General features: G+C 39.5%; 1 protein-coding gene across 1 annotated transcript; it reads right to left on the bottom strand.

Annotated features, from left to right (window-relative positions):
• Nucleotides 1-10155: 10155 nt before the first annotated feature.
• LOC149990891 (peroxisomal coenzyme A diphosphatase NUDT7-like) lies at nt 10156-11318 on the bottom strand. The gene has a single exon (XM_090264762.1). It carries the CDS (start codon nt 11267-11269, stop codon nt 10556-10558), a length of 714 nt encoding a protein of 237 aa, XP_090120888.1. The 5' UTR covers nt 11270-11318; the 3' UTR covers nt 10156-10555.
• Between the last annotated feature and the right edge of the window lie 357 nt (nt 11319-11675).

Below are 11675 nucleotides of genomic sequence, written 5' to 3' on the forward strand. Positions count from 1 at the left end.
GGCCCAGCACTAGCAGCAGCCACCCTAGATTCACAGCTTGGCTTTGCCTGGGAATCTCCAAGCCCAGCACAGGTAGCAGCCATCTCAGATTGCTTTATAGCTCAGGCAGGGAGGCCCCAGGAAAAACACAGGTGGGGGCTGACCTTGGCCTACACCACCTGGGAAACCTCAGGGCCAGCGCACGCAGTGGACAGCTACAGACTATGTCAGAACACCACCACTCTGCCCCCACACAACTGATCCTCCATGGAGGGCAGAGATTGGTGGTCAGTGGTCATAGCCAATCCTTACAGGCGACTGGCCTGGCTAAATTCCTCCCACTGATCTACCAACAGCAACAAGGTTCAGCTACAAGAAGAGGGTCTACTCAGCCCACACAAAGCGCATACCTCGAGTACCCAGCTTGGGTGATAGGGGAGGCTATGCCACTGGACCCTACAGGACACCGACTACATTACACCACACTACCAAGACAGAGTCAAAGCAGCTCTACCTAATACATAGAAACAAACACAGGGAGGCTGCCATAATGAGGAGACAAAGAAACATGGCCCAAATGAAAGAAACATGGCTCAAAACTTTGGAAAAGGAGCTAAACGAAATGGAGATAAGCAATATATCAGCTCCAGAGTTCAAAACACTTGTTATAAGGATGCTCAAGGAACTTAGTGAGAACCTCAGCAGCATAAAAAAGATCCAGTCAGAAACTAAGGCTGCACTAATTGAAATAAAGAACAATTTACAGGGAAACAACAGTAGAGTGGATGAAGCTGAGAATCAAATCAATGATTTGGAACATAAGGAAGAACAAACAATCAGAACAAGAAGAAAAAAAAAAGATTTAAAAAAATGAGGATAGTATAAGCAGCCTCTGGGACAACTTCAAGAGGTCCAACATTCGCATCATAGGGGTGCCAGAAGAAGAAGAGAAAGATCAAGAAATTGGAAATCTATTTGAAAAAATAATGAAAGAAAAACTTTCCTAATTTAGTGTAGGAAATAGACATGAAGGTCCAGGAAGCACAGAGAGTCCCAAACAAGACAGATGCAAAGAGACCCATTCCAAGACACATCATAATGAAAATACCAAAGGTTAAAGATAAAAAGACAATCTTAAAAGCAGCAAGAGAAAGGAAATTAGTTACCTACAGGTAAGTCCTCATAAGACACTCAGCTGATTTCTCAAAAGCAACTTTGCAGGCTAGAGGGATTGGCAAGAAGTATTCAAAATCATGAAAAGCAGGGACCTATAGCCAGGATTGCTCCACCCAGCAAAGCTATCATTTAGAACTGAAGGGCAGATAAAGAACTTCCCAGACAAGTAAAAACTGAAGAAGTTCATCATTACCAAATCATTATTATATGAAATGTTAAAAGGACTTATTTAAGAAAAAGAAGGTCAAAACTACGAACAATAAAATGGCAATAAACACATACCTATCACCAGTTCAATCTAAAAAACAAACTAAGCAAACAAGAATAGAGCCAGAATCGTGGATAAGGAGAGCATTTTGATGGTTCCCAGATGGGAGTGGGATGTGGGGCAATGGGGGAAAATGTGCAGAGATTAAGAAGTACAAATAACTAGTTACAGAACAGGCATGGGGATGTATAAAGTACAGTATAGGAAGTGGAGCAGCCAAAGAACTTATATGCATGACCCATGGACATGAACATGGTGGGGGGTTGCCTGAGGGAGTTGGGGGTGCTGGGTGGAGGGGGGCAAAGGAAGAAAAATCAGGACAACTGTAATAGCATAATCAAGAAAATATAATAAAGAGGAAAGGAGGATATGGAGATTGATATTAAAACTCACTGTAGATGTTTATAGTTTATCTAAATATATGCAGTAAGTAAATAAGCTGTGTGTGTGTGTGTGTGTATGTACAAGTAGGTATATAACTCTTGTTATTGTAATTCAGGTTTAGTTATTCTCAACAGATATTTTTGCTGTCTTCATAAAGTCCCAAGTTAAAGTTCTCCACATACTGTTATGGGTGCATTTCCTGCTGACCACAGTCAAGATCCTATCACATAAAGTAAGCAGAGCTATGTAAGCAGAATGTCTTATTGCAATGGTTTTGCAAAGTACACACTCACCTAAGGAGTTTGCTAAAATATAGATACTGAGACTTCACCTTAGACCTGTTGAATTCTGATCTCAGGAAAAGCCCTGAAATCCACATTTAAGAAGCTTTCCTCGTGTAACTGATACAAATGATCCTCAGATAACTCTTGAAGTAGGTTTTTTGAGGGATCTTCACATTCTAGTTTCATACTGTAAGGATTGCCATTTGGCCATCAGACTGAGAATTCCAGCCATAAATACTTAGAGACATCTATAGAAAAAATACCTTCCTACCTCAAAGTGGCTGTGAAATTAGGGAGAGGGGGTCTAAAAGTGGGACTATTAAAATATAAATATCTGAAGTATTTGTAAATGCTTGATGGAAATTAGTGTGTGTGGGTGCTTTTGAAGATGTATATTAAACTAGAGGGAGGTAAGGAAATGCAACCCTACATTAAAAAGAGAAGAGAAGAGAAGAGAAGAGGAGGAGAAGGGAAGGAAAGGGAGGGGAGGGGAGAAAATATGAGATGACCAAAGTCAGGGATAGAAAGAAGCTTTAACAGAGCTGATACAAGAAGTCCTCACTTAAGGTTATTGATAACTTCTGTAACTTTAAGTGAAATAACTTTTAATGAAACCAGTTTTACTACAGGCTAATTGATATAAACAAGAGTTAAGTTGTTAAGGAATCTCATCAACATTATAATGAAATGACATTGAATGAAATGCTGTTATTCAAGGACCTGCTGTATATGATAACAGCTGGAAAGTAGAGTAGCAGGGAGAGTCTGGAAAGAGGGAGTAGAGGGAAATTGAAGACCATTCAGGATGCTATTAATCCTTGGGGCAGGGACCAGGAACACTGTTGAAGCAGGGCCTCTGTCACAAGCTGGGAGGAGGAGATAGTAACAGGACATCCTGGGAGCAGCCAGAGGGAATCTAGCCAAATGTGTGATGAGAGGTGGTCAGAAAGTTCCTGCTGTTTCAACCAGAAGCCAAAAACCATGTTTGTTGAAGGCCATATAACAAAGGACTTTGCTCTTTGAAAGACCAAAAAGGAAGTTAAAGCTTATATTGTAATCTGGGACTGCAAGGTGGAAGTAGGGTCAGGGGCTAGTGACTATTGTTGCTCCTCTGTAGTATAGAGAGTGCTAGCAGTGAATACTGGAAGGATCTAGTTAGTAGTTTAACCTGTGCAAGGTTGAACAATACAGGTAACCCCATATAACATGGTTGTTACGTTCCTAACAAATGCCATGTTATGCGAATCCGTGTTATACGAAACAAAGAACTAGTACAAAAAGAGGGTTTAGGTTCAAAAAAAAAAAAAAGACATACTATTATATTCTTATAATTAAGAGAAATATCTTTGTTAAAGCAATTTTCATCAACAGTACTACATATTAATATGAATTAAGTAATGTTTTCTTTGTTATCACTACTAAGCTCCATTAACCGAATGTGTTTTCTTTTTGACAAGATATCCTCATCTTCTGAACTTTCTTCAGCACTGTCTTGATTTCTATGCTCTACTTTCTGCAAAAAATCTGTTATTTTAGATTGCTTGCTTTTAGCTGAGAGATCTTTATAGATTTAGTTATACGGTGTTAAGCAGTATTGAAGTTCTCAAACTTTGTGTTCCTTTCCAATGCAAGGATCTTCATTTAAGAAATATGACTTAACTGTTCGGCTAAGTCTAGGCCTTTCTTTACACTTTTGAGAGTAAACTGTTTAACTTCTTTGTTTTCATCAGTGCTATTGTCCCCTAAGTTATCTTGCCACATTCCAGATGTCATTTCCACCAAAACTGCTTCATCAGGTTCTTATTCTACCAGCAATTCTTGGATATCTTCTACAGTCATATCGTGTTACAGTGAAACCGTGTTATAGAATTACCATGTTATATGGGGGATACCTGTACATGGCCATCACTACAAATGTAAATAGCTGTTCCCAAAATTTTCCTCTTGGTGTTTTAAGTTTACTTTCACCTGGAATAGACCAGAGGAACTGGTAAGTATAGAAAAAAATGAGAAGCCTAGCTATAGAGTACCCAGGTCCATTTCATCCCATCTGTAATCTCAATAGAGCTTTAAGTTAAAGAACAAGACGCTCACCCTATAAGGTCTGAACATTGGAAAAATGTTAGGAAAACTTTCTCCTTCCAGTTCTAGTTGTCAGTGAGGACTATTTTATCTCCAACAATCCTCCTTAGACTAGGGCAGAGGCAACAACTAGCCTTCTGGCTGTCTGTAGCTTTAGACTGTGCTCCTACATAAGAGTTTGTTGATATATCTTACAACTACTTTTGAAGCCTGGTTTTCTTGATCAGATTAGACTTGCACCAAGGCACTTTCTTACTGCCAGTCAGTGATTTATCAAATATCCAGGTCCCTGTGTTTTTGGAAAGGAGTAATGGTTCTGGCCTAAAAATATCCTATGTGCATCTAGGTAAACGAAGCGAAAGGAGTTGAGAGGGCCCTTTACAGGACACCATTGACAAAGCATGGTGCAGATTAGGAGAATGCATGTCCCAGACCCTACTCAGGTTAGGCCTTCACATTCCTCTATAGCCAGAGACCTCCAAATTGTGGTTAGGCATTCCTACCTAAGATAAAGGCCCAAGTTTTCAGGCCAAAAAGTGTATTATTTGTTGGAGAATGACAACAACATATGTCCTCTATTTTCAGGATCTCTCAACTATCTCTCTTCTAATCCCAGAAATATCTTCAAGTTTTCTGGTCTGGGCTGGCTGAGCTGTGCTTAGGACTTTTTAGCTAAGCAGCTGTTGATAAGAATGTGATGGTGTAATGAAGGCATCTAGGGAAGCTACTCTGGGGATAAATTGTCCTTGGTCCCAGGATCGAGTTCTATCTAAAAAAGAAAAATTTAGGTGGTTCATTGAACTTTGTGTCTACTACTAGGCTTTGAAATGTTGCTGCATGCCAATACTAAATTTATCCCCACAGAATAGGACTATCTAAAAGTATATATAGCTTCTGAAGATATTTATTAATCCACCTATAATGGTTTTATAAAATTAATATATAGGAAGTGTATCTTTGAGCAGATTGAGGTAATTGTCAGTGAGGACAATTATGTTTTTTTTTTTAAAATAATGTAATGCTACTTCATATTATAAAAGAAAACTATATATAGTTAGTATGATAAAAAGGTTAATGGGAACTTGTATTTTTATATTACTGGTAGGGTTTATTGACTCATTCATTCATTTTTTTCCTCCACAGATACTAGGATTGTAAAATTGAATGAGACATGGTTTATTCCTTCAATGACCTTACAGTTTAGAAAGGAGGACAGATATGCTACAAACTGGTTGAAATACAGTGTGATGTTAGATATATATGGTAGCAGTGGTTCTCAATCTTGGATACACAGAATCACCTGGAGAGCTTTGAAAAAGTCCTGATGCCCAGGTGGCATCTGAGAGATTACTATGTCCTGGAAAGAGAAGGAAATTCCATAGCTAAATTTTGAAGAATGAGTAGCTCACCAGGATAAAAAGAGGAGGAAGGGCATTATAGGCAGAGGAAATAGCACTTGCAAAGGCACAGATGGGGTCTGTGAAAGATGTGTTTGGGGAAGTAACAAGAGCCAGAACTTAAAGACCCTAAAGAGGTATTTGTACTTTATTATGTATGGAGTTACAGAAGGGTTTTAAGCAGAGGACTGTCATGATCATGATCAGAATTTTGGTTTAAAAAAGTCATTCTTAAGGTGGTGTAAAGGAAAGAGTAGAGGATTCCAAACTGAGTCAGAGAGATCTGTTAGGAGGTTATTATAGAAATCCAGGTGAGTAGTTCTTTGTCTGAATCAAGGCCATGGTAATGGGAGTGAAGGGAGAAAATGGACATGAGAAATATTCAGAAGGTAAGTGAGCTTGGAGCATGGATGGAGGGGACATATGGGAAAAGGACTATGCAGTTCCTTGTTTGAGTGATAGGAGAGTAAAATCATTGACAGAAACTGAAGTCAGAAAGGGAAGTCAGTTTTGGGACGCATGTGTTTGATTTTAGTGTGGAGTTAAATGTGAGGTGACAGATAACCAGGAAGAAATCACTAGGATGCACTTTAATATACAGAACTGGACATTTGAAAAGTAATTAGGGCAAGTGATAAAAAGTTTAAATTTGTACTCATCAAATGATAGAAACTATGGGAGTAAATGGAATCTCTGAAGTTTCAAATTTTGTTTCTTCCTCTTGCCTTTCCTGATGGCTCTCTAGTGACAACAAGCACATACTACATTTCTTAAAAGTGACTCAACTCAGTTCATGTGATCATGAAATGGATCTTCAGAATCCTGGTTTAGTCAAAATATTATATTAATAATATATCAGTATTACTATGTGGCAGCACATCTATGCAGCAAGGGTACCAGCTTGAGCCTAAAGTTATTATTCATCATATTCAGGGAGAGTCAAGAGGACTTGAAGTTGACCTGTTTTATTCTAAAACAGTGGTTTTCACCCTTGGCTACACATCAGAGTCATCTAGAGCTCTTAAAAAAAAAAATTCCATTGCCTGCAAGGCATCCCAGACCAATTAATCAGAACTTCTGGGGGTGGGACCTGGCTAGGCATTAATAATTATTATATTTCTTCAGGTAATTATTTGTGCAGCTAAATTTGAGAACTACTGCTCTAGAGAATGGGATCCTAGAGATACACAGGGCTGAGTCAAGGCCTATGTGGCAGGGGACAGGGGACAGGGGGCAAGTGATTCTGGGTGCAGCATGTGCCTGTTAATCAAATTGCCCTTGGCTTTAGCCCCCAGGGAGTCAGACCTGAGGCCATACCTGAATTGCGATACCCCAGATTTAAGTTTAAGGAGTTATAAGAGAGTAAAAGCTAAAATAATGGTGTCCTCTGAAACTTAGTAAGATAGCTACTGAGTCTAGTAAGGAAATTTTATTTTTTAAAAAATATTTTACTTCTTTATTTTTAGAGAGAGGGGATGGGAGGGAGACAGCAAGGGGGAGAAACATTGATGTGAGAAAGAAACATCAATCAGTTGCCTCTCATTTGCACCCTGACCAAGGACTGAACCTGCAACCCACGCATGTGCCCTGATAAGGAATTGAATCAGTGACCTCTTGCTTTGTGAAATGATGCCCAACCAACTGAGCCATGCTGGTCAGGGCAAAGAAATTTCATAAGGCTGAGTTGAGCACAAAGAGTCGACAGCTTTGGCATCATCAGTAACATTGACTATACTGGTGATGGTGATTTCTTCATTCAGCAAAATTTTATTGATTATATGCCAGGGACTAGTCTAGTTGCTAAGGATACAATGAAAAACAGAACTGACAAGGTTCTTTCCTTTTGGATCATGGATTCTAGTGTTTTTGTTGGTGGAGATGGACAAATTAACGATGTCAGGTAGTGAGAAGGGCTGTGCAGAGTATTTTTTCTCAGTGACTTAAAACAACAAAGATTTATTTATTGCTCATGTTACATGTTTCATTACATGTGAGTCAGCTGGAGGACTCTGTTCACATTACCACTTAGAGACTCAAGTTGATAGAACAGTTACTGTCAAAAATTAGAATACATTAAAGCTTCTGTGCAGAGTATTAAATAGAATGATGTGATAGAGATCGAGTGGGTGCCTATTTGGATGGATAGGTGAGGAATGGTTGCTTTCTGCAGAGGGGACATTTAAGGTAAGGTATGAATGACGAGTAGGAGGCACCCATGTGAAATGCAGTAAGAAGAGCATTCTAGGTGAGGAGAACAGCAAATATAATGACCCAAAGGCAAGCTTGGCATGTTTGAGGAGAAGAAAGGAGGCCAGTATGGCTGGGTCAGATTTTTATTTGGACCACATTGATTGAGGAGAAAGTGACACAAGATGAGGTTCTGGAGTTTGTCAGAGGCCAGATCATGTACTATCTAGTAAGTCATTGTAAAGCATCTGAATTTTAATATAAGTATAATCTAAGTAACTAATTGGTTTTAAGCATGAAAATAATAAAAACTAATTTATATTTTAAAGGATCATTCTTACTACTATTACAGAAAAAGGATTGAGCTGGTGTAAGAATAGAAACAGAGAGACCAATCTGTAGGGTACAAGTAAGACACAGTGGTAGTTTGGGCCAGAGTGATAATAATGGACTTGGAAAGAAGTTGGAATATTTGAGTTGTGCTTTGGAGTTTGAATCCATGGGATGGATAGTGAGGGACAGAGAGGTACCAAGATGATGGTGATAGAGGCAGCAACGTTGGCAGTGGCATTGTTGAGCGCAGTAGCTCTGTTGGTAATGGTACCTTCAATGTCTTGACAACCAGCATTGGTGCCTTTAGCTCAGGCATCAGCTCATGTGGCCTTCATGCACATTGTTGGCATGCTACCCACTCTTGGTGATAATAAGAAGGGGAGACATCATCACTGGAGGAAAATGGCAGGCACAACATGGAAATAAATCAGATACATTTACAGAGCATATGCAAGAAAGCTCTGGGGACTTATTGCCAGAAACATTTGGGAAACACTTAAAAAGGATTATTTATAACCTCTGCAGAACAGATGGGAGTGGAGTCAGAGCTATACCATTTTGTGATTGTGATCCCATATTTTCCATAAACTGCTTTGACAAAACTAATCTTAAAAGAGGTTCTCATCAAGCTATACTAAATTAAATGTTATCAAATATATATTTTAAAGATTATATTTATTTATTTTTAGAGAAAGGAAGAGAGTGAGAAAGAGAATGAGAGAAATATCAATGTGTGAGAAAATCATATGCCTCCCAACCGGGAACCTGGCCCACCATCCAGGCATGTGCCCTGACTGGGAATTGAACCAGCAACCTTTCAGTTTGCGGGATGACGCCCAACCCATTGAGCCACACCAGTCAGGGTTCAAATATATATTTTAAAAAATTTCCTTAACAACTATGCAGACATCAACATTTTAATGTTAGAAATGTGCATATAAAAACTCTTTGGATACATGCTTATAAACATTCAAGCAATAGGGAAGTTAAATTTTATAATTGTTAGTGTTCCTGCAGCTGCTACCCAGTCATTTTCCCCCATAAGAGATAACCATAATGAAAAGTGCAGTGAGATTTCTTCAAAATATATTTTAATGCTTTTATAAATACAGGTTTTCCCTGCTATCCAGAAGCAGAGTATTCCTATGAAATCTTTCCTAAGCCATAATGGCATAAAGTGAAGATCTACCTTAGTACGGTGATGACATTTTTTTGTAAAAGTGAAAATCTTCTTTGGATTTCTTTTGGTTAGTGAGAACAGGTAGTGCTGTTGGGTCCTTGTAAAAACAAAGTGTATACCACTTTCCTTTTGTATCTCTCATTTTCCAAAAGTTTGCATTACAAAATGTTTGCTAACTTTTGAAAAGTGAGGGATACCTGTATATATGAGGGGGGGCTCAAAAAATTAGGAATTTAGTTATAAAAAATTGTGTATTTATTCTTACATGCTTAAACTTCAGTCACCTTCAAAGTACTCTCCCTTTGATGCAATACACCTAGCGAGACATTTCTCCACTGTGCAAAACAGTTTTTGAACTAGTCAATTTGCTGCCTTTTTGTGCTTTTGATGTTTTTTGTTTCACTTCTCCACATCAGCAAAACGTCTCCCTTTGAGGACTTTTTTCATCTGGGGAAACAAAAAAAAAATGTTGCTTGGGGTGAGATTGGGTGAATAGGGAGGGTAAGGTATGGGAGTCATGCCATTTTTGCTCAAAAACGGCTGAACACTCAGCACAGTGTGGGCAGGTGTGCTGGTAAATCACCCGTTATGAAATGGGCAAATATGTTTAGTCTTCAAAAAAATTCACTGAAGCTGAACACAGCCTCTCACAACAATGCCAGCTGGTACACTGATACAGATGGGTTCCTAGCAGAGGAAGCCTGTACTACAAGGGGCCCGCCCTCCAGAAGATAACTCGGGGTTTTTTTTTTGGGTCCCCCTTCATATATGCTTTTTTTCTACACACACACACAGTTTTTCATAAACAAAAGCATACCATAAATATTGATCTATATGTTGCTTTTATTTTTATTTTTTTCACTTTTTAAAAAAGATTTTATTTATTTTCAGAGAGAGGGGAAGGGAGGGATAAAGAGAGGGAGAGAGAAACATCGATATGCGAGAGAAACATTGATCAGTTGCCTCTCGCACACCCCCAACTGGGGACCTGGCCCACAACCCAGGCATGTGCCCTGACTGGGAATCGAACCAGTGACCCTTTGGTTCACGTGCCAGTGCTCAAATCACTGAGCCACACCAACCAGGGTCACACTTTCCACTTTTGAAAGACTTCTGCTCTTTCAGAAAACAGAAGGCAACTGAAAATAAGGCAAGGATTTTTATCTTCATATTGCAGGAAAGATATTCGCACCTGTCAAATTCCACCAGCTGGCATTATTGTTGTTCTGTGGATAAGCACACACAAAAGCTGCTTAAATAGTTATTTGGATGTTGGTCTCATAAATCATAACTTGCTTGTTGCATGTTTATGAAGCCCCAGGAAGGATTCTTCAGAGGATGATATTAGATCATTGAGATTGAATTCAACCTCAAAGGTGGGCTGTTTTTCCAAAATAATTAAGGCAACTAACAGAGCATATTTTGCAGTTAATCCCTTCATGTGGTAAGTCACACTGTCTTCTGGGGTTGTGTACTCAAAGCAATGAAAAACCAAACGATGACCATGCCGTGTCAGGTGATTCTGGTGGTAGGCGAGTGGCTCCAGGAAGTACTCCAGGGGCACCAGGAACACATCCTTAACTTCAGCAGGATTAGGCTGGGCCTGGAAGTTGTGGTCTACAAACCCTAGAACCGGTGTTATCAGTGCATTTCTATCAAGTAAATAGGGCACCAGGCAGCAGACAACGTCCACCTGATGAGGGCGCAGCCCCACTTCCTCCTGGGCTTCCCGGAGGGCGGTGGCCACCTCATCCACATCAGTAGGGTCGCACTTGCCTCCAGGGAAGCAAACTTCTCCAGGTGACCGTCTCAGCTTCTCTGACCGGAGGGTGAACAACAGATGCAGTTTTCCTTCTTTAGCCAACAATGGTAAGAGGATGGAATATTTATCATACGACAAGTGAGAATATTTGGTCCCAACATCATGCTTTCTTAGGCGGGCCTTAGCATCATCTATCAAATTGTTTCTGACTGCCTCAGGAGGACAGGACCGCGACATTGTTGGGGAAAACTTTGTTTCCAGCAGCAGACTCCTCTAAGGTGCTCCGCCGGACAGACCTGCGCAGAGCGGCAGCCTCTTTTATTTTAATGTTACAAATCAGAAGCATTTTCTCATGTCAGTGTATCTTCTTTTTCAGCAGATGCATATATTCCATTGTATGATTATCTTGTAATATATTTAATCAGTTCCCTATTGATGAGCATTTAGTTTTATTCTTATAGCTCTACCTTGAACACTTATGCAAGTGTGTCTGAAGGCTAGCACTCTAGAAGGGGAATTTGCACAGCTGAAAAATGCATTTCATATTTTGTTAGAAATACAACCAGATTGTCTTCTAAGAAAAATGTACCCCAGTACACTCTCATAAACAGTGTTTGAGAGACTCTGTTACTGTATACCATCA

This window comes from Furipterus horrens, unplaced genomic scaffold (assembly GCF_987537825.1).
Source record: "Furipterus horrens unplaced genomic scaffold, mFurHor1.1.pri manual_scaffold_17, whole genome shotgun sequence".
NCBI lineage: Eukaryota > Metazoa > Chordata > Mammalia > Chiroptera > Furipteridae > Furipterus > Furipterus horrens.

Bases quoted from the DNA above. Each gene is read 5' to 3' on its own strand.
- LOC149990891 (XM_090264762.1), bottom strand. From the start codon at position 11,269: ATGTCGCGGTCCTGTCCTCCTGAGGCAGTCAGAAACAATTTGATAGAT.